This window comes from Manis javanica, chromosome 2 (genome assembly GCF_040802235.1).
Source record: "Manis javanica isolate MJ-LG chromosome 2, MJ_LKY, whole genome shotgun sequence".
Lineage (NCBI taxonomy): Eukaryota > Metazoa > Chordata > Mammalia > Pholidota > Manidae > Manis > Manis javanica.
The window spans coordinates 21,497,061-21,521,761 of record NC_133157.1 but is presented as its reverse complement, the minus strand read 5'-3'; the positions used below and the strand labels follow the sequence as shown (position 1 = coordinate 21,521,761).

The 24,701-nt window shown below is 37.7% G+C and overlaps 1 protein-coding gene across 12 annotated transcripts in view; it reads right to left on the bottom strand.

The window, feature by feature from the left end:
• The window catches only part of LPAR1 (lysophosphatidic acid receptor 1), a 127,707-nt gene that overhangs the window by 49,956 nt on the left and 53,050 nt on the right, over positions 1-24,701 (bottom strand). For 10 of the 12 annotated variants that reach the window (XM_017678736.3, XM_017678734.3, XM_073226346.1 and 7 more), the window contains one exon: positions 7,741-8,488. In XM_017678736.3, coding sequence (XP_017534225.1) covers positions 7,741-8,488 — 748 coding nt within the window. Of the gene's footprint in view, positions 1-1,125; positions 1,216-7,740; positions 8,489-9,528; positions 10,791-24,701 lie in introns of those variants that run through there. The other 2 variants (XR_005063784.2, XM_017678738.3) reach the window with 2 other exon arrangements.

Sequence of the window (24,701 nt, the reverse complement as noted above, 5' to 3'; positions counted from 1 at the left end):
CCATCCAGAAGAAAAGGTATATTTCATTTATTCATTCAACAAATATTTAAAATTTGCTAAGTACTGGCCCTTTTTCTAGGTGCTGGGAACTAAAATAAAGCTCTGCCATCATGGAATATCCATAATGATATCCAAAGAGATTCACAAAGTAGCAGTGAGAGTTTAGAGGAAGAGTTAAATATCCTTTTCTTCCTGGGTGGACAGTGAGAGGCCCAGACCACAGGAATCACAGGTGGTCACTCTATAAAGTTGGGACCAACTGGGGAAGAGCAATAAAATCTCAGGACCCCATCCATTTGCCATTTCTTCCATTTGTGCCAGACAGGATCCTTCATGGCTCATCAAAGGGGAACAGAGGAGTGCCCTAAATGGTGGTTGGGCTCTCCTAGCACTGCAAGGACATCTGAGGGAGCCAAGGACCCTTGCTAATGGAAATTGACAAAGTGGCCTGTTTCATTTCAAAATTCATTTTAATGTTCAACACCATTTAATCGCCCTCAGAGGGTTACCAGATCAAAACTGCTATTTCTTATGGTGCTATATGACTTTTCATACATAGAGCTGACAAATAAGATACAGGTGACTCTGCAGTATAGATGTATCTTTCAAAAAGCAAAGGCCACTCAGAATACAATTTACAGACCGTTATTAGAGCCACCAGTTGCTAAAACACAACTGTACTTTTATACCGCGTCATAGAAGGGAAGCGCCTCCCCAGCCACCAAACCCCCATTGTGTATAAGCTGGTGTGTGCGTATGTCAGAGAGACGAAGGTAGGGGGGTGGACACTGCACGTGTGGACAAGACCTGACAGCAGTAAGAATACTTGCTGCCATTTAATAAGTGCTTTGCATGAGCTCGATCCGGGGCTAAGTGTGCTTTACATGAACCAGCTCATCTAATGCTCAAAATACTCAATGAGAAAGTCCCTACTATCCTTATATTATTAATTCTGGAATTGAGGCCCATAGAGGTTGTCATTTACTCATGGTTATGAAACAAGAGAGGAATCAGGACTTAAATTCCGAACTCTGGCCTTGTTACAAATCTAAGGTCGCAAACCCCAAGCAGCGACGATGCCCAGTGGTCACCACCAATCACTCACAGCGATCTGCATCTTCTCACCTTTAATGATAAGTACAGATGACTGCTCGAATTCATCCTGGGACAGACGGGAGTGTCACTTAGACAAGGTCCGAGTCACCCTCATCCGACCTAAAATAAGAAAGAGCTCCATGGTCTGGCTGCTGCGTCCACACTTCAAAAGGAACCCTGTTAGGGTTTTTTGGGGTTTTTATTGGTATTTTTGTTTTTTTGTTTCTGTTGAAAAGTTTCTTCTAAGTGAAAATATTTGAATGAAGTTGGGCAACAAAAAGGTATAAAGAGCTGGTATTTGCAAGTGGTTTTCTCTTTTGACGGAGGCCTAGGATTTGGGGTTTGGGCAGCGCTGTGGGGCTCCCACAGGGCGTCCCGCCTGACCACGCCCGGAGCGCCAAGCCAGCCCTGGGGCTGGCTGAACAGTCAAGGCTCTCATGGATATGCTCTCAGGTTCCCCCTCAAAGAGGCCTCAACAGGGATGCCACGGGGACCTGAGGAGACTTGGGGCCACTCTGGCTCCTCCTCAGAGCAACAGGATGCACAGCTGGTCACCTGTGGCCAGGGAATAAGAGAGTCTTGTTTCCACTGCCTTCCCCTAGAAGCAGGACCAGCTGGGAAACCTTCCCTTCCTGTCAATGCAGCTCTCTGCTGGAGAATAAAGAAGAAAAAATCGCCTGACACTCTCCCCTCTAAATATGCTACTTCTTTTAATGGTGCACCAGTACAGCTAAAGCTAATCATTAAAGACGTTGATATGAAATCATAGTCCTTTGCTCTTACTCCAATTCTATTTCTGTTTTTCTACCAGAAAATTCTGTGTGGCTAATCTATAGTAGTTATGTCGTTATTTTATTTATAGGGTAATGAATAGGCCTCTCAGTAATTTTGGAAATCAAAGTAGCCAACTTCATCCTACAGATGAAGGTACAGAGAAATTAATGCACAGAGAAACTTGCCCAGAATCAACCAGACAGTTAATGACAGGGTCAGGAGCAGGTCCCAGAGGCGTCTCGCCTCAATGAATGTTAAGTGGCAACACACACACACACACAGCCACCCACACTAGGTAAAAGATAAACTTAATAAAAAGCCAAGATAAATGAGAAATGAATACAATGCTGTTATTAAGAAAGCTAACAGGATGCTAATATCTATAAAAACTATGTAACGTACAAGTAATTCAGTTTCCAAAGACTTTCGTCAAAGCTTCATTACAGAGATTCCCAGATAGTTATAATGAGACCAAACTCAAGGGGACCCTTTCTGTGGGTGCCAGGTACATTTATAGCCAGTGTTTACACTTCATCCTGGCTGGCCACATAAATACATGTTGATGTTTACAAGGAAGAAAATGTCAGATGTGTGGATGGGACTGAACAAGCTGGAGGCATGCACAGCAAGAAAAGTACCTTATTGGCAGTCAGCAAACCTGGGTCTGGGTCTGGGCCAGCAGCTAACTCAGACCCAAATGTCTCAATTAACTTGGAGGCTTCACTCTCTTTATTCATAAAATTTGGGAGTGGGATGGTGTGATTTTTAAGGACCTTTTCAGCTTTATAATTCAAAAACAGGACAGATCTTTATTTTAAAAAATATCTACTAAGTTGCATAGTTTTACACATATTAGCATCTTGTTAGCTTTATTACTAACAGCATTGTATTAATTTCTCACTTATCTTGGTTTTTTATTAAGTTTTCCTTTACCATCTTTACACAATGTGGAAAAGTCCAGTGTTGAGCTCTGCTTTTAAAAGGTCAAAAGAAAATTTAGAAAGAATATAAACAAACAGAAAGCAGAGCCTAGAAGGAATGGGACCATACATCCTGAGTTGACCAGACCAGTCTTGGTTTATGCCTGTTGACCCAATGTCCCAACCAGTTAGTGCCTGTTTTCACCCCGCAAAGTGTCTCAGTTTGGATGATAACTTACATGACTACCCCTATAAGGAACTGGTGTTCTTTATCTTGGGGAATCCTTCAGCATCTCAGATCCCCTACAAAGCAGAAGCTCAAACTCCTGAGTACGTGATGAAGCCTTTGACGCTGGTCAAAACTCCACCCAGCACACCCACCATATGCTAATCACACCTGACTGTGTACTGTTCCCCAAAGGTGAAGACCGTTGCTCCTGCTATTGCTTAGCTTCCCCCCCACCCCCACCCCACAGGATGGCAAGCTCCTCCCTCCACTTGCATCAAGATCAGCACTGTATTGCCTCGTCAGGGGGCCTCGCTTCCCTCCCCTTGTCATCTCTCCACCCATACCTCTACTAGCAACCAGGACCCAGCTGTTTTGCAACTCTTAGTCTCCTCTACAACACCAAAAGCTCTGTGCAGAAAGGAGCAAACTTCATTCAACGTTCTTTATCCCTTAACACATCATTAGCACTCACAACATGTTTGTTGAATTAAATTGAAAAGAGAAGTACCTTAAGATTTTCTAACAGGATATTGGCAAAATTATCTTTCATCAGAATGAACAAGAAAAGAATGGGCTTAAAGTCATTGAGCCCCTGCCACTATTATTACTCTCAGCAAAAGTCTCTTGTATGTTATGTGGAGATTCAGGGTCCCGTGAGGAAAGGTCATAGTCTACAGCAATTTTACAGCTGAATTCCACTTCTGACACCTACAAAATGAATGATAAAATGGGGGAAATACAATTTTCGTTGGCATAAGGTTATGAACCATGCCTGAAGAGCTGTGCCAAGTATTGGCCCCAGCACAGAGCACACAGGTAATAAGTGGTAATTTAGCTTCAGTGGTAATTATTTCCAGTCAGAACAGATCTAACTAGAAAAAGTGTCTCCCTCTCTTCCCCAAAGAGATAAAGCAAAATAAATCCATGTAGGGCTTCTGTTTCTTGCTCTACAAACAAAGACTAAGATGCAAAACCTTCACATCATTATTTTCCCTTTCCAATCTGGTTTTCCTCTTTTCTAATTATTTCCAACACAAGTGTCGTCACAAAGAATATAGCAAGAAAGGCAAGGGCTTACCACTCAAGATAGACCGTGGTCAAATAAGGAAGAACTTCTAGACTGCCACTCTGATTCAACTGTGGAACAGACTCAAAAGGAATTCTTGGTAAAATGTCAAGTTGGGAGAAGTCAAGCAAGGCAGCAGGATTATATGACTTCATGCTGGGACAATGAACCCTCAAGTTAACTACACCTTGAACAAAACACTCCCTTAATCAGAAGCAGTCAGTTACGGGTGCTCCAATACCAAACAGTGGAAAAGGGCTGATGGAATGAGTCATGAGCTTCATCATAAGATGCAAAGAGAAGGAATGCTCTCTTAAAAACTTTCTTCTACCCAGGAACAAAGCACAGGCATCTAGGCAGTATCAACAGAAACAAATGGAATCACAATGTTTCTATTTAATAAGACAGTGCTGTTCAAACCTTGTAACAAACTACAGCCTCCTGACCAGCTTCTATTAGAGAGAGAGAGACAGGAGCTGAAAACCACAGACTTTCAGCTGAAACCAGAGTGCCTGACATGTATTCTAGCTCCTGTATTTAACTAGCTGTGCTACCTTGGGCAAGTTACCTAATCTCTCTGAACCTCAGTTTTCACTTCTACAAAATGAGGATAACAAACAGATAATGGTACTTATATTCCATAGTGTTGCTATTTACAGATTCTAATTTCTAAGGTAGAGTAGTGCTGGGCACATGATCAGTGCTAAATAAGAGTTTGATAAATAAAAATATTAAGATGCAATCTACTCGCTCAAAAGTAGGTTATTTACAACCTTGTGCTTAAAAACTGCTACAGATATTGTCATCATCAATCTCAAAGATGTCTTTATTTTATGTTAATTCCTAGGAATTCAACTTGTTGACCAATAAATCCCTTGTTGTTCATGAGGACTGAACATTTTGAGGTAGTTAAATGGAAACTGAAGGTTTTCTACACAGTTATGATTATAATTGGAATCACCCCAGAACAAATGAAAGTAAACAGATTATTTATTGTACATCCATTGTGACCAGTCACTTTCCAAGCTGTTGTATTTGATTGGAAGGCACAAAACATAATAGGAGTGTAGGTAGGTCTGGCTTCTGCCACTCGGCTGAATAAAATGGGATTACCTTAGTGAATTCACTATGGCTCTCTGGTCTTTGGTTGTAAAGGCTCAAAAACTTGGTTCTGTTACCACATTCACTTAACATTTTTTAATGAGCACCTACTTTGTGCCAGACACTACAACAGGCAATGTGGGGAAATGGACAACACACCATTACAATGCCTGCCTGCCACCACAAAGACAATCCAGCAGAGAAGATAGATATTAAAACCCTAATATGCACCATAAAAGCATGATTGTCAATAAGCTCATTTACAATGAGAAGAGTTTCAGGGAAACAAGGTTTCTTATTCCTACAAGACCAACCATCTCTTCCATGTCATCATGACCGCACAAAATCCACACAGGGGAGTACGTTGTATGAATGGCATTAGGCATCACCTTGACAAACACCTTGATTAGGATTTTGAATTCCCTAAGTTTTCCAACCAACCACTATCTTGCCCTACTGATTCTCGCATTCTCACCGCTTTTCTCAAAAATGCCACAGTCCATTTATTTAGCTTTTCCTTCCTATAGTACAATCGCATACACATCTTGCCTCACCAAACTTCTTCACTTGTCACCCTGATTGGAGTTTTCCATGTTCTAAAACTTCTTCCATCACACCTCTAGGAATAACCCTACTTATCCCAGTGGCGGTTACATGTATTCAATCTTTGTAAAGTCTACTAGTTAAACCTCAGAGGGCAACATTATTTCCGTTATTCTTAAGTCTGGGTTTGGTGTGATGGGCTGGAAGAGGCACTCAGGGCAGATGTACATCAAAACACTGCCCCATAAGCCCTCCAAATAATTCTCATTCAATCTATATAACAATCCGATAAGGCACAAACGTTAATTTTATATGAATTATTAAAGCATACTACACACCAAAACAAATCAAATACACAAAGATCAAAAGTAAAACAAGAACTTGGCAGGTTCATAGTCCAAGTTCAGTAGTCACTTTCTGCTGGCAGTTCTATGAAGTAAACAGGGTGTGAGATGATAACAGGAAAGGCACACCCACATGAAAAGATGCAACATTTAGATCACCAGCAAATAAATATCTGAGTCAATACAGAAGTAAAATATCTTGGGTTACTTAATTCCATACAAAAATAGCATGCACGGTAAACTATGTTATCATTTATATCACAGAAAATGTGTCCCTGTGGTAAGGATATGCTCAAGATTTGGGGGGTTAATTAAACAAATAGGATACCATTTCATATTTCTACTAAACTTCATGGGCTGCAGTGATGGAGTCCCCAGTGGGGATATTATCTGGCCAGTTAGGTACAGACAGGCTTTAGTTGTGCCAGCAATCCCAAGGCCTTGTCTTTATTCTCATAGATCTACCAGAAGGTCACAGTCAGGATACTCAGATATGATCTCCTTGATGGGTTGCGCTAACCATAGATGGGACCAATGCATCAGCCAGAATGCTGGCTTATTTACCCTTAATTAGGACTCTCTTTCCAAAGGAGCCACCCAATCCCAGGTTACATTGACTCAACACTGCTTTACCAACTGGAGCAGAGTATTGGAAGAACTTTCTGTTACATTTCCATGGGGAAAAATGAAATGCTAAAGATTACTTAAGATATTTTTTAAATGTGATCAAACATGAACCTGATTATAGTCTCTAGAGTAAATGTAATTCAATAGGGGAATGTTAAAAACAAATTCTCACTGAGTGAACTTTTGAAACAGGTGCATAAGATCCAAACACATTGTTCTGTGTGGGTCCTCTTTGGGGTACATCACCAGGAGTCAGCACAGGGCCTGGAACTTATTATATACTCTTTGATTATTTTCTGAGTACATGAACTGATAAATAAATATATTCCTCCTGATTACCACCATGAATTTTCATCCAGGAAGAACAATAGTTATTTAAAGGCAAAGTTACTTGAGTGTACAAAAAAGAGTAAAATCTTGCTCTTCACCTTGAAAAATGAATTAACTTCCACCACTAAAAACAGAAAATTAATGGAAAAAACATAAGTTTTCACAAAGATGACTGTCACAGAATGCTGTTAATTCCAATCCATTTGTGCAGTAAATCTATAGAAAACCCTAATGTACATACCTACACGTATATAGTAACAATTATAGACTGTGAAAGATAACATTCAGAAAGACTCATAAAAATATATATGAAAGCACATTCATATTAAATAAAAATACTTTCTATATGAACACCTGTAATAGAGAGCCCATAGGCAAAAGTTCCACAATTTGGGCTGTAAGGAAACTTCAAAAGCTGATATTTTGAATACCTGATAGCCAGACTCATCAGTGACACCTTTCACATCACCCTCATTTGTATCACAACCCTGAGATGTGTATTTCCCTAAAACCAATTCTGTAATTGTAGAAAGACCAGTATGCTGACTTCACAGACATTTGATTTAAAGATGTCTCATCCCCTTGTAATTTCTGCACATATACCCACCTGTGACTATTCATACTGTTTGTTCACCCCTATCATAAACTAATACGGTTTATATTAAGACACTGAGAATCTGTAAAGTAGGTTACAGTCGAGGTAGAACTCACCGAGTACTATGACCACAGTCTTCAGCAGACTCAGCATGGTGTCCCGATTCCGCCGGGGTCCAGAACTATGCCGAGACATCCTCATAGTCCTCTGGCGGACATAGCCAAAGATATGAGCATAGAGGACCACCATTACGACAAAGGTCACCAAGTTGAAAATGGCCCAGAAGACTAAGTAAGAGTCACTGTAGAGGGGCGCCATGTTGGAACAATGCTCAATGTCACAGATGCAGTTCCAGCCCACGCTGGGGATAGCGCCCATGACGATGGCCATGGTCCAGATGACCACGATCACCACCACCACGCGCCGGTTGCTCATGCGTGTGTGAAGCTGCATGCGGAAAACCGTGATGTGCCTCTCGATCGCAATGGCCAGCAAGTTGGCCACAGACGCCGTCAGGCTGGTGTCGATGAGGCCCTGACGGAGGAGCCACGTGCTGACTGTCAGTCTCCGAGTATTGGGTCCCGTATTGAACATTAGGTAGAAGTAGGCCAACCCAGCAAAGAAGTCCGCAGCAGCCAGATTAGCCATTAAGTAATAAATAGGAAAATGGAAGCGGCGGTTGACATAGATGGCCACCATGACCAGTAGATTGGCCAACATGATGAAGATACAGACGGTGATTCCGAGTCCCATAACCAGCTTGCTGACTGTGTTCCATTCTGTGGCAAGATACTTTCCACTCCGGTTGTAAAAGAAGGCGATGGATTCATTGTAGAAACACTGCGGTTCATTCATGGTTGTGAACTACAAGAAAAAGGAAGAAAGATGAAAAAAAAAAAAAAAAAGAAAAGAAGAAACCACAGATGCAAATTTAAAGATATGTATAGACAACACAAGACTTCTTTGGTAAATGTGGCAAACAAACCAAAAAAAAAGGCAAAGAATTTGAAAATCTTATTTTGCGTAACATTCTAGGATTATGTTGAAACCCCAAGGTTTCTCTCTGTATTACTCTCTTCAAGATTAAAGACACTTGGAGTTAAAAAAAAAAATGACAAGGTCTGTGCTCAGTGGTTGCATGTCACTTAAGTCTACTGTAAAAGCCGCATGGCCCAGAAATCTTAAAATACATGAGACAGATGAGAATTTTGCAGAGCATTGCAATTGGAAATTTACCATAGTGAAATGTTTCTTGACCTGTTATTTAAGGGAACCTGTAAGTATAGTTGGTTTATAGAAAGGGCATTATTGCCCTATTATTCTATATTTCTGTTCTCACATTGTATGTTCAATCTGCGACAGGCCTTTTGTAATGCAAATCTTCAGAAGGACCATCAGTTCTGACATTTCAAAGAGGTCACTATGCATCAAAGCTTTTTTGCCCAAAGCCAGCATTTGCTACTTGACATTCCTGTGGTCAGCACTGTCTACCCCCATGACTCCTTATCCCCAGAATAGCATTTGTCAACCCATCTGTGACGTTTGAGAATTTTTTTCTTTTTAGAGGACACAAGAAATATGTTACCTAATGTAACCTCCAAAAAGCAGTTAGCACTTTGACATTGCTCTACAATTAGATTAGAAAAAAGTATACCTTTGAAAAAGTGGAATAACTATTGTTATGTATTTTATTTTTCAACATCAATTAGAATGTATTTGCTTATTAATTATTAATACTAATTTATACCTGATCAAATACTCTAATATCCATAGGCTTGCATATATGCTTACCAAACACTGAATATTCCAGAACAGTGCAATGCTTATTAAATGGTTAGTCTTCTGACTTGTCCTCACTTAAAACTTTAATAGTTTTTGGATCATGCTTCTATCATTACACTTACCATGATGCATAATTCCTTATCACTTCACTTGTCTGTTTCTTAAAGAGATCAGGGTCCAGGGAAGAGTTGAAGGGCTTGGCTTGTAAGTTCCATCGCACCCCAAATCTTGCTGATTACTCTGGGTTATTCATCCAATTTTCTCTCCTCTCAGTTGCTTGACCTCATCTCTAATGACCTATTCTATTACAACTCAGCTGCCCACTCCTGTGGTCACACCCTGGACTTCATAACCATTCAGAACTGTCTCCCTTGGGAAATTGCATACATTTTAGTTACTTAGCACTTTTCATAGTCCCAGTTTTCTCATTACACCCTTGGTATATCAGTTCTTCCAAGTCATCTATTTCTTTAAGCATCTTTTTTTCCCAACAGATTGCCTTCCTATTCTCCCCTTTTCCTTATCCAATTTTTAGATCCCATAGTGTATCATTTCCATCTCTTCATTGCTAACAGAGGAACGCATTTTCTTCTTGAAGACTCCGAGGTCAGACGTCCTTCAGAATTCAAAATTTTTCTGGTTTTAAGAACAGTTCTACAGTCCCATACATGATGTAACATCCCCATCAAAATTTGGAGCAGCATTCCACAATCAAACATTAATTTCTAAAGCAAAACATATGAATATATACTAAATTTAATAAACAAACATCATAAATAGCCTCACATCAATTTATTCACAGCAGGTTTTGACATTGAGTTATGAAAAAACTTTAAATTTTTGGATCCTCTTGAATTTTTTAACTTCAGATAAGAAAGAAGAGACCTTTATCTTTTAATCTACTTGTCCCACATACTTTCATAATAATTTTTAGCATAACACCAGTCCTGAATGAATGCAATTGGTTGCCACTTCCACACCTACAGGGCTTCTGAGAAATGCTAGAGAAAAATCGACATATCTGGCAGATAGATTCTGATATAAATTCATGATGTCAACCTCAACTAAGACCTCAGTGCCACAAGAAATATTATTTTCCCCCTAATTATTATTCTATATCGTCTCCACAATGATTTTTTAAACTTATCTACTTTTCTCTGAGACCCACCTTCTCTCTATCAGCAGTTATCAAAGGAGGAAAATAGAAGTCACCAGATTGGAACTCTTTTACCTTTACCTTTCTACCATCAAAAAGACAAAATTACCTATGCAAAAATCCAACCTTTCTTCCTCCTCTGTTATAATGGAAAAGGTCTACCTTTTGTCACCCATCTGTTCTCAACCTCATCCATTCCTCCCATTTCAAGAACTTTGTTCTATGAACTGCTTCCTTTCCCCTCCTTGCATCGTCAATCCCCCTTCCAATTTCCCCTTCTCTCCTTCCTACCCCTCCCAAATCTTCCCTATACACATTTAAGTAAGTTTAGTTTCTGCCATCTTTAAAAAAAAAAAAAAGAAAGAGAGAGAAAAGAAAAAAGAAAAAGAAGGCTCCCATGGCATGTTCACCTTCCAGCTTTGATCATTTTTCTCCTTCATAGCCAACTGGTCTCTGTCTCATTCATTCCGCTTCTCAGTTAACTATATTATAGCTCTGCCCCCACCCCTCCACCAAATCCACTCTAGTCAAATTCTTGAGTTCTATATAACTTCCCAAGTCACACCAATCGGTGGCTATTCCAATGGAAACGTTTCAGTCCTCACCTTCTTGACATTTCAGATCATCAGATACATGACTGAGAGGCTCTTCTTAGAAAATTCTGTCTTTGGCTTTCCTGACATCATACTCTCCTGGGGTTTTGGTCCATCTCTACGGCTGCTCATTCTCAGTCATTCCTGAGAGTTCACTATGCTCTGTGCAATACTGATATTTCTACACAATTTGTATCCTCACTCAACACACTTGCACTGAGTTTTCTAATATGTCCTCAAGATTTCAATTCTCTTATATATCTCAAATACTCCTCTATCTATATATTTAACCCACACTTCTCTCCTAAGCTCTAGGCAAATGTCAAGGTGCCTACTGGTATACTAACTGACTACCCCTCAGTCTCTGTGTTCAAAACCAAACGCAAGCTCATAACCATCCTCGTGATCCCCAACTTGCTCCTCCTATATTCTCTATTCCAGAGGCCAGAGAACCATGATCAATTCAGTGGCCTGACTGCTAAACCTGGGAATTCCTTCTTCTCCCCTCGTCCTCATCATTAAACCGATAACCAAATCCTGTGTATTCTCCTTCCTAAGTATCTGCTCTACCTGTCTACTTTAGTCCATTTCATGACCACCAGCTTTATTACTACTGGCTTCCTAAGTGTTCTTTCTACCCAGTGCCAATCTGTTCTCTGGTGATCTTCTAAAAGCGATAGTAGGTCAAGCTGTCCCCCGACTGAAAATGCTTCGATGGCTAACAAGTGCACCTAAGAGAAAAATCTAAGCCACATTATCAGGCCTTACCTGCCCTCCAGCCTCAACTCAAACTATTAATGACCAGATTCTATCTCAGCTCTACTTAATGTGCTGTGCTTTCTCACATCTGCTTTTCAGTTTCAGTGAGAACAGTGGTTTTCTGCATCAGAACTGCCTGGAAGGTTTGTAAAACACAGATTGCTGGCCACACCCTGAGAATTTCTGACTCTGGATATCTGAGGTGGGGGCCCAGGTGATGCTGGTCCTGGGACTACTCTTTGAGGACCACTGGCCTGGAAAAATCTTCCCCCAATTTCCATCTGGCTACCTTTTTCTTTCCCCATGCAGTTGAAAGGTTATTCTTTCTAGCCAATCTTCCCGAGACCTTCCCAACTCTAGACAAGGTGAGTCCTACCACAATTCCTTGCACTTCTCCTACAACAACACTTACCGCACGGTATAATAATTGCTTAATTATCTATTGACACCTCCCTACACTAGGCTATAAACCCTATGAGGGCAGAGATCTAGCTCTCTTATTCACTGTTATATAGCATCCAACTCTTAGTTAGACTGATTAGATGCTCAATATATATAGTTTGCATTAATAAGTTAAAGATAATTCCATTTTACCAGTTCCCTTTCTGCAAAGGGTACTTTTTTGAAATGTTAGCACAAATGCAAAATTCCAAGATTCTCTTCTTTCCTTTAGCCCCTACAACACTTACTCTCTCTGGAAAAATAAATTTTAAATCACATATCAAGCACATCCTCACAGCATTCCAACCTGTGAACACCAATTGTCAACATAAGCAAGCAGTGGTATGTGCAGCTCCTTGACTCTTCCCAGCTTAGAAACACAGTTAAGGATGGCAAAGGAAAAAAGTATACATTGCCTTTTAAGTCACAATAGGCTAAGATGAATAAAACTGACTGATGTTCACTAGTGGTGTCCCATATATTGAATTAACAAATGGCACGTGACCCAGGCCTATGCCATATCTTATCTCTCAGAAATTGAATAGTGATACCATAAAAACCATATCCTATTTAATGACATACTTTATGATTTTGTGATCCTCAGTTTTATCTGTGAAATGAGGAAATTGGACTAAATTATACCTAAGGTCTATTTCAGATTTAAAATTTTATACTAAAGGAATTCTGGGTAAGAACTCTGTATTTCATAAAAAATTACCAGCTAAATGTTCATACTGTAGTAGAAAATATACCAGGAATTAAAAATACTAAGGGTAGAATATATACGTGAGAAAAAGAGGGACTGCAGCTAGATTTAGTACAACAGGACTGAATGGAAACAATAATTAAACGTCCTCTCTTACCACCTGCACAAAGCAGCAGGCCTCCAGAACAAGTGAAGGAGATCATGGCAGATCTCCAATAGTCAGAAGGGCAGTCTGAAAGGGCTCTCTGTCCTCTTCAGGACCTAATGGACTTATGCAGAAACCCACATCAAACTCTGGGAGAATCCGATTCAACTGTGACTTGATTATAAGCCTTGAAGGTAATCTTGGCTATAATGATAGAGCAAACAAAAAAATATATATATATATATGTCAAAAACAATGGTGAAAATACAATCTCAAAGGAGATGGCCATCTGAAGAACAACAGAAAATACCTCCTCCTCTTGCAGCAGATTTATGGGGGAAAAGATTAAATAATAGCATATTTCTAATTTGTATTTTCAATGTGCTTTGTAAGGGTACGAACATTATAAACAGAAAAAGCCATGATAAAGACCAAAAAAAAATCTAGTAAAAACTATCCAGAGACTGAATTCATTTCTTATTGCTACCGTAACAAGTTGCCACAACTATACTAACTTGAAAAATATATATTTCTTATCTTATTGTCATGGGCCAAAATCAAAGTATTGGCAGGGCTTTGTTCCTTTCCAGAAACTCTAGAGGAGAATTTTTCTCAACCTCTCCAATTTGTAGAGACTACCCACATTCCCTGGCTCATGGCTCCGCCTTCCATCCTCAAAGCCAGCAACAGCCAGACAAGTCTTTCTCACACTGTGTCATTCTAAACTCTTCTCCCCTCTTCCACATTAGGGACTCCTATGATTACACTGAGCCAACCCAAACAACCTAGGGTTATCTCCCCATTTCAAAGTCCTTAATCACATTTTAAAAGTCCCTTTTGCCATTTAAAGTAGCATATTCATAGATTCTGGAGATTAAATAATGGACATTTTTGGAAAGTCATGATTGTGCCTACCAAAATGATGAATAACAATTTCTTAACTAAAAACGGCAATTCAGGCAATGAAATGAAGTCTAAAAATTCCAGAAAACTGAAATGGCAAATAAGAGACATAAGAAATGCATCCAGCACTCAGAGAAGGTCAGAGATGACAGGAATAATAAGAAAGGATGCACATACAGGAAAATAAATCTAGTTATACTAGGAATCCAAGAAAAACTAAACAAAGTTGAATATGGCTTGAAATATAAGAAAAGTTATTGCTTAAGAAGAAAGACTTTGGCTTACTGGTTTAATTTATATAAACTACAAAACAGAGTTAATTAAAAGCAACTAAAATTTGGATATAGCTTGGTTAGATTCTGGAATCTCAAGGGTAAATATAAAAATTCCAAAAGTATAGAAAACCATAAAAATAAACAAAGAACAAACAAATCATGTACTCAAGAAAGACAGGACATCACCAAGCTACTGCTGCAGAATTCTAAAGAGCAGAACACAAGCAACCAAAAACCTTCATTAGAGGGAGAAAACATCTAGATACATAAATTCCACAGCCACCTATATTGATATTCTTATATGAGGACAACAAAGAACAATCTCAGAGACGTGGAAGGTCAGCAAGAACATCATCTACATTTCTTTCCTAAAGAAAATGCAAATGCAAATGAGCCAGGATAAAAGTAAAAATAAAAAGCAATAGAATAAAAACAGTGGCAGCAAGCATCAAAAACCCATAAAACACATGAATTTAAGTAACTGCTCTTCATGTGATTATAAAACTTAAAGCAAATACCAGAACTAATTCTTGGAAGTACATTTACTATAAAAATAATTCAGTAATAATCGGGAATTAAAATCAGAATGTCAATAAGAACTTGAAATGTGGGAGAAGAATGTAAAATGTTAATAAATGTAAAACGTTAACAAAGAATGTATGTTAATTTTCCCTTTTTATTCAGGTAAGAATCAAGACATACTGTTTAAATTGTAACAGTAATTTTCAAAAATTATTTTCAAAAATCACCAAATTGATTGTAATTAACATGTATTATAAGAAATTTAGGGTAAACAAAAATATCTGACAAAGCTCAATAACCAATTTTTTTAAGTTTATTATTCTAAAATCCAAATCAATCAGGAATTTCTTTGTAATAATAGAAGTTACAGAATTCTGCCCTTCCCAAGGATGTAAATAAAATAGGATTATTCCAAAAATAAATTGTCCTTGATGCTAAAAAGAGGAGTCCACATTCATGCCCTTTTCACATCGACCAATTACATCTCAGGATGAAGGGGCCAAGGGAGGAGGCCTCTGGCAGAGCAGATGTTCCAAATCTCAGAAATTTATTTCACCCCATGGTGTGATCTCAAAAGAAGTCATTAAAAAATATGCCAAGTCTAACTCTAAAGAGACACATATGGTGGGTATCTTTGCTATGCACTTCATTTATTCATTTGCACATTCACAAACATTTTTGGAATGCCAGATATGGGAAGGGCATTGCACTTCACCAAAAAGTTGTCCACCTGAGTGCCTGTGGAGCCACTCACAGTCCATCCAATGCTTTTAATCTCCTGAGAGACAATATATATTCATTAGCCAGGAGGAAAAGGGCACATTTGGCACAAACTCACAGACTGGTAATTAAACCTACATGATTTAGTGACTATTTAGAAATGAATGTAAATATGTGCATAACTGACCTTCTAAAAGAGATATCTTGATCTATGCTGGATAAAGACCAGTAGTAAAATATAAATCAAGCCAAGTTGGTTTCCCAGTACTGTTAAAAAACAATAGAGTGGGTGAGGACTTGTTCCTGATTCTGATTATCAACAGCTAATTTGGTCTTCGCAAGTCCATAAATGCCGAGTGTCGATTTTCTTATTTGTCAAGTAAGATATGAATGATCTCTATGGCCTCTTCAATTCTAGTTCTTAACTCTAAAAAAAAAAATCAGACCTTCCACACATTTCCTCCCCCAAACCAAAAATTAAAAAAAAAAGATCAGCAAGATGCCACAGATTTACTATTTGCCTTCTCTGTGCTACACTGTCTTCCCTGTGACCCCCCACACTACACTGATGGACAGTGACTGCATTGGGGTAAGGGTGGGGACTTGATAATATGGTAAGTGTAGTAACCACATTGTTTTTTCATGTGAAACCTTCATAAGAGTGTATATCAATAATACCTTAATAAAAATAAATAAATAAAAAGATCAGCAAAATAGCATAGAATTTAATTAAATACCTGAAGTCTCTATTACAAGAAAAATAGTTCTCACCCTTTTTAGACCCTCAAGTTAGAAACAAAAAAGTGAAACAGTCTGCCACAAGAACTAGAAAATGGTCCAAAAAACAATGCTGACACAGACTAAAAATATTTTAAAGCCAGAATCCTTAAAATAACTAAAAAATATGCAACTACTAGATTTTTAAGTTTATCTGAAAAAGTACATAAAATTCTATTTATTATAAAGTAAACAATGTATATACATATAACATGTAAATATATATATATATATATATATATACACACACACACATATATATATATATATAAAGAACAGATGGAAAACAAATTGTAAATCAATGACAATACTTTGTACCTGTAACAGCCCCTTGTTGAGGGGGTTATAAGAAAATAAGCAACATCACACTTGTCAAATTTCCAAGGAGTGAGAATTTTGAGTTGGTCCTAAAAGTAAGGAATGGAAAAATACACTAAAAACATTAAGATGTTCTAAAGAAAATACAATAAGTAGTCCTTTAGATGCACTGCTGAGATCAAGGGGAACTTCAAACCGAGGTCACGTGCTGTCCTGGCAGATTATCATATTATGGAGACAGGGCATTAAATATCACTGTGAGAAGAGGATGAGCTCTTGGTCTTGGGGGGCAGGGGGTTAGAATGGAGACCCAATCATTAAGCTAGTAGTGTTGACGTCCTCCCTATCAGTAAAGGGGTAGAACAGAGTAAAATCATCTATTCAGTTCACTGGGGAAAAGGAGGAAGTTTTGTGTCTTCACTTAGGTTCCAGGTTGGGAAATAAATGATCCCAATCTTCAGAAATTATGATCCCAATCTTATAAGTCACCCATGGATGGAAACTGAAGTCAGACCACCTGTCACGTCCGAGAACCCAGAGAAGGAGAAATGGACACAGACCGTAGTCCTGAGCCCATGGTGTCCCCAGCCCCCTCCCACTCCACGGGCCTGGCACGGCAAGCACCACTCCTCTCCAAAGGGCCAGACCTCAAGGCAGCCCCACTGGATTCCCTCAGCTCAGCCCCACTGGAAATGAACTCATCATCCGACAGATTAAACACCCAGGAAGCATGTCGCGGGAGAGACTTGGCTGAAAAGTACACAGCAGGATTAGACCCAAGAACACCAGATTAAAGAGAAAACTAAAATGACTGGGGTTTTATATGTCCCCTTTTCCTCTTCAACTGTTTCAAGAGATACACTTTCTATTTCTACTTTGTAATGCTTATTCTTAATATTTTCACGTGGACACTTAAAGTCTAAAGGCAGTCCTCTTTCCTTGAAACAAGCTTTTATGCCAATGCCTCTGCTTCCATCTCACATGTTACTGTCCTTCAGCATTTTACTTCTAGTTGTTTTCAAACCTACCTAAAATTACTTGATATTACTGTTTTGGTTTTATGTTTCCAAAGTTTATTTGATTATCTCTGTATGAAGCCAGCATAGTTATGTTACAAAAACAATCAAGGATATTAAGAGTAAAATAAATTATCAGCCAATATTATTTAAGAACATAAATGGCAGCTCCTAAATAAAATACATGTTAAATACTTATATGTAATATAATGTTAATATAAATTATACATGGATTATGTAAAATTATATATTATACCATATAAATATATGTAGATTATGTATAAATGTGTGTATAAATGTCTGATCACAATTAAATAGGATTTATTCTAGAATGCAAAGATTATTTAACATTTAAAAATCTAGTAATATAATCCATCACATGAACAAATTCAACAAAAGAAAACAGGCCAACAATCATCTCAATAAACATAGACAATGTGTCTGGTAAATTTTAATACCCTTTCATGATACTTTGACAATCTATAATTAGAGGAACTTCCTTAACTTGACAAAAGGTGTATGGCAATATTTGGTAGATATACTCCCTTTTGAAACAGAAACTAAATAAGTCACCAGCTGCTTTTAGCATGTACTAGGGGTCATAGCCAGAACAATAATGAAAAACAAAAATGAATAGGACTGGAAAAGAAAAAAAAATTGTTTTTCACAAGTGATATAATCAGTTACATAAAAGAGCAAAATAATCTCTAAACAAATTGTATTAAAAGAGGTTTAACAAATTTGCTGGATTAATCATTTAGCTACATGAACCAACTGTATTCCTGCAGAAACGCCAGAAAGTATTTAATTATTATTTTATTATTTCAAGAATACATTAACAACAAAATCTAATGTTTCCAGGAATAAGTCTAACTATTCAAATGCTTGCAAGAAAACCTAAAGAAAGAAAATATTGCAAGGAGGGAAAAATGTTAAGATGTCAATATTTCCAAAATTAAATATAAATTCAGCGCAATAAAGTCCAAACAAAACAAATAACCCACTTAAAAAATGGGCAGAAGACCTGAACAGACATTTTTCCAAAGACAACATACAGATGGCCAACTGGCACATGAAAAAAATGCTCCACATCACTAATTATGAGGGAAACGCAAATCAAAACCACAATGAGGTATCACCTTGCGCCAGCCAGAATGGTCACTATTCAAAAGACAAGAAATAACAAGTGTTGGTGAGGATGCAGAGAAAAGGGAGCCCTCCTGCACTGTCGGTGGGAATGCCAATTGGTGCAGCCACTGTGGAAAGCAGTGTGGAAGTTCCTCAAAAAACTAAAAATAGAAATACCACATGAGTCAGTAATTCCACTTCTGGGAATTTATCCAAAGAAAACAAAACCTCTGATTTGAACAGATATACGCACCCCTATGTTTACTGCCACATTATTTACAATAGCCAAGATACGGAAGCAACCTAAGTGTCCATCAATAGATGCATGGATACAGAAGATGTGGTACATACGCACAGTGGAATTCAGCCATAAAAAAGAAAGAAATCCTGCCATTTGTGACAACCTGGGAGGACCTACAGGGGATTATGCTAAGTGAAATAAGCCAAATAGAGTACAACAAATACCATATGATTTCACTTATGTGTAGAATCTAAAAACAAAACAAAATGACAAAACATCAACAGACTCATAGACACTGAGAAGTGACTGGTGGTTACCACAGGGGAAGGGTTGAGGTGAGTGGATAAAATAGGTGAAGGGAATAAAAAGGCACAAAAATTCAAACACAATATAAATTAGTCAAGGGGATGAAAGTACAGCATAGAAAATATAGTCAACAGTTCGTTAATATCATTTCATGTTGACAGTAATTACACTAGTTGGGATGAGTATTTAATAATGTAGATAACTGTTGAATCACTATGTTGTACACTTGAAACCAATATAATATTGTATATCAACTGTACTTCAATAAAATACATTTTTAAAAAAGAGTAATTCTCTAGAACTTCTAGAAGGAAATAAAGATATATTTATAATCCATATATGGGGGGAGTTTTCTAAGCAAAGCCAAAACATTGATAAAAGTTGACTAAAAATTCAAGACTTCTATTCTGCAAAGACTTTGTAATCACTGAAAAGTAAAGCTGACAACCAGTAGAAAGTTTGGCAATGCACATCAAAAAGGCTTAGATTACAGTGAACTGTGAAGACTTTCTATGAATCAGAAAGGGAAAGCTAAACAAAAATGTAAAAGAGGCAAAGATAGGGATAGGCAATTCACAGAAGAGGAAACCTTAATGGCCAATCATCACATGAAAAATTAATTACTCTTACTGGGAATCAGAGAAAGTTAAATACAAACTGCGGTCAGATCCAACTTACCTCCGTCAGAGCGGCAAAATTAACAAGTCTGAAATTATCAAGAGCCAGTCAAAATTGTCATACGGTGCTGGTGGGAGTAAAATTTAGCACAACTGCTTTGAGAAAGTTTGGCAAAACACTGAAGTTGGACATGCATCCTTTTATAATATCAAAATTCCAGAAGCAACATAAATATTCATCAACTGGAGAATGGATAAAATGCAATGTGAGCGGAAAGGTGTACTAAAAAGCAACAGGAAGAACAAAGTGGAGCTTGGCGTAAACTGATGATGAAAGCAGTTTGCACAAGTATAGTCAGTGCACCATCCCTAGGAATGTCAAAAACTTGCAGAAACATGCTGTACATTGTTTATATTTTTCCCACATATGTATACAGCTGCACACACCTTCAGGGAAATGAAAAATATCAATTTATGATCTGAGCCAAGTGGGAGGGAGAACTGGGAAGGAGTACAAGGGGCTTCAGCTTCACCTGTGATTATTTGTTTCATTTACAAAAGACCGAAAGGTTTTAAAGCAATTGCATCAAAATGTTCAAATTTTACAAAGCTGGGCCATAGATACACTATTGTATTATAATACTCTTTACACTTTCCTGTATGCTTGACGTACTTTTAAAAAACAAACCGCCACCTACTCCAGCCTGAGTCTGTTAACAAAAGAGGGAACAGAGGAAGGAGGGGGGAAGGAAGCCAGCTTACCGCTAAGCCACACCAGGCCCCAAGAATAATTAGTGGATAAAAACCAAAACATGTGATGACACTTCACTTAGAAGTTCTATTTCCTGAGAGACAGCAAAGGGTATGGGAGATAACATGATAGATTTATAGCAGCTGAGAACTTAGGCCTTAGAATTGGTAAGACCTGAGTTCAAATTCCATTTCATTTCCTAATATGATTTCAATAAATCATTTAACACTCTCCTCTTAGCAGTTCGTTTCCTCTTCAGTGGAATGGAGAGAAGACACTAGCTTCTTCGAAGGATTGAGTACTTAGTACTCAGTTTCTGTAACATCTGTTCTCTTGAAATTTCTAAATCCAGTAACCCAAAGGGCTGGACCTTCTTAAGGCAGATACCATCTCTAAAACACAGCCTTCTTGAACTCACAGATCAAAAAAGCAATTCATCCTATGAAGAAAATGAAAAATTATTTTCCATTAGCCCATTTTTCCCACAGACTAGCAGCAGAATATTCTCCCTTATTATCTCATTCCAATTCAATTTTGATTTTTTTTTACAATGATAATGTTGGTATCTAGGTTCTCTATTTCTTCCAGTGGCTTATCTGTCCCTATACAAATATTGATATTGCCTTATTTTTTAACTTCATTATAATTCTGATTGGAAAAGTAGCTTTTCCTATGTAGCTCTTCTTCAAGATTATATTGGCTATTCTTGACCTTTTGTATTTTTATATAAGTGTTAGAATTGGCTTGTAAGGTTTCAAAAAATTTTTTTTGGAATTTTTATTGTGGTTGGATTCAATCTATAGATGCATTTGCAGAGAATTGACATCAAAGAATGAATCTTACAATCCATCAACAAGGTATCTATTAAAGTCTTCTTTAATGTTTATTAATAAAGTTTTATAAATAATCTCAAATAATTCTTCATTCTTATTTATAAGAATTTTATTATTCTTAGGTATTTGATATACTTAATGCACTTGTGTAGCTTTCTTGGATAATTTTCTCATCTGAAAATTGTTTTTTTTTTATTATTGAGATATAATTGACATAGCATTGTATTAGTTTAAGGTATTCAATTTTTAAAAATACAATTATATGCCTATTTCTAAGTTTTTGTTGTATTCCACAAACTATGTTCCCTGTACTCATTTATTCTTACAGCTTGGCTGTGCTTTTTCTGCAACTAGCTTAAAGAAAGCAATAAAATGTAAATCAAAAAGCAGCATTTAATATTTTAAGTATTTAATGCAATTTATTTTTAATATTTTTAAGGAAAATAGCATGTAAAAAAATTATACAAAAAACATTCTCATAAGAAGAAGTGTATATTCCTGACACATCATTTGAAAAAGCCATGTATTGTGGTGTAATAGGTCTATAACCCTCACAGATTCCACATCACGGCACCTTGTTTCTTCTACCTTTTCTTTCTCAATATCATAAAGTTAAACCCCCACCTGCAGGTTCAGTGTTGCCCTAGTTTTCCAAACTGATCTTGAATAAGACCACGCAGTAGTTAGTAGCTGAGCCTCCATCTTGACATGCCTCACAAGGGTGGGATGTGTGCCTGACCATGACAGCTGAATTCTAAGTCCCCACTGGCCATCCACATGCAATCAAGCACCGTCAGACGTAAGCCCTGAACACAGGCCATAAGGCTGGGATTCCTCCTACGTCCACCCTTCCGTTGCTTTTGCTGGGTTACTTCAGTAACCTAATCAACCACCTGAAAGTAATGCTCAATAGAATTCTGGAGCATGCAAAGCCCTGAGAGTTGTGACCCAAACCTGAAGGCAGAAGAATGGATCTTCCTTCCAGGCCTGAACTAAGGCTCCAAAACCCTATACTGGCTGGTAGGAATTCCTGTAAGTGCAAATATCTTGAACCAGACAACTACCTAGTTCACCAACAAGCATACTGTACCCCTCTTCTTACAAGACTGGAGTTCTTGCTCCCAAAAGTGGTCTGAATCTTTGAAAGTTGCTTTATTGTCAGCCTAGCCTTTCAGGAACTAATCTGCTCCACGGTCCTTTCATAAACATTTTGTCTCCTGCTAAGGAGCAGGTAACAATCCACTATCATGTCATCCTAGTCTGAGCCTGCCTAGAAGCATCATTTATGAAACACGTAAGTTTAACCTAAAGGCAATTCTTAGGTGACGCTATGCAATTACCAAATGGCAGCGTCATTACACAGCAAATGAAGGTTGATTTTTTAAATGACAGTCTTATTATAGCAAGGTACAGTTCTCAAAAGACAGAAATCCCCTAGACCCTGTGATTATGATCTCCTCAGATGGTAAAAACACCAGGGCGTTGTCCCACCTTAGTGTTTATTCATGGAAAAACTGCAACAAAAGTTCAAAGAAAAATAGCTGAAGCAGCAAGGAGTGTGAAGGAAAATAGGTGAACAACACCGTAATGGGCAGTAAGAAAGAGAAAACCAGGTCCTTTTGAAGGATAAAAGGGAAGCTCCATTAATCATTAAAGACTAAACCAATTAGAAAGGATGCATTAGAAAGAAAAAGAAACAAACGTGAAAGGTCTCATTTGTGGTTAACTAGATATGCTAGTACAGTTTTGTCTTACAAATAGAAAACTCAGAATGTCCCCTCAGATTCTGAAATAAGATATCCTCTCAAACTTTATCTGAGTTTATAAACACAAAAGGGGGCACAGATGCATTTAAATTGCAACATGAGAACAAATTTAACTTCTAATAGAAACATGGTTCAAGATGGAGTAAGTCAGAAATCTCAATGTTTATCTCCACACGCATTTATTCCTGGCAATACAATGAAGTTTTCCATGGAGTGTTTATCTAACTGGCTTTCCTTTGATGGATCTTCTGGCCTATTACATAAGCACATCATATACACAGACCATACGTAGAGGTAACCACTTTGTCTCTATAAAGAACTCCCAGAATAATTACAAGGAAAAGGGAACCAGCATATGCCTGATAGCTGGTAAGGGGCTGGTACTGTACAAAACACTGAACAGATATTTTGCCATTTAAACTGTGAGCACAGTGTATAGTATTTGAATTCTAGAGATTAAAAAAATTAAAACTGAAAAAATACCTATATTGGAACATATCCTACGAATGGAATTTGAACTTACCTTTGAACCCAAATTCACCTGGTCCTAAACTAATGCATCCTCTTTTCTCCGTTTCATGTTAGGAGAAACCAACCACACTGAATTTGTTGTGTGGCACTGGAAACATACTTCCCACTGCAATTAATCGTTCATACTTCAGCCGAAAAGATATCCATGACCCGTTGGCAACTGATAATTTAACAATTACAACTAAATTTAACTATTACAACCATTCTCTTCCTTGGGAGCCTTCAGTGTATGTCTCATTTTTTATTCTTCAGTGGGGAAATATTCTGGTTAATATGTCAATGCATGTCCTCACTTAGAAAATAAATGGAGAAACTAGAATTACTTCTTAAACCTTAAAAAGTCGTCAGATAGTTTTATGCAGAAGAGTGAACTGACCTAATCAATATTTTTAAACGATAACACCACATACTAACTGCAGAAACACTTTTAGAGAAACAATTGAGGAAATCTGAATGTGAATGAGTACAAAATGATATTAAGGAGTTACTTTTAATTTTGTTAAGTGTGATAATGGTGTTGTGGTTATATAAATGAATCATTTTCAGAGATGTCTATTGATGTTTGAGGGTTGAGATGAGATGACATATGCCAAGGATTTGCTTTAAAATATTTCATTCCCCCAAAATGGGAGAAAGTGAAGCAAATATGGCAAAATGTTAATAATTGTTGAATCTAGGTGATGAATATATTGGGAATCATATTATTCTTTTTATTTTTGTGAGTGTTTGAGAGCTGCCACATACAAAGTTTTAAAAAAACAATTCTTCCCATTTGATATGGAATTCAATTG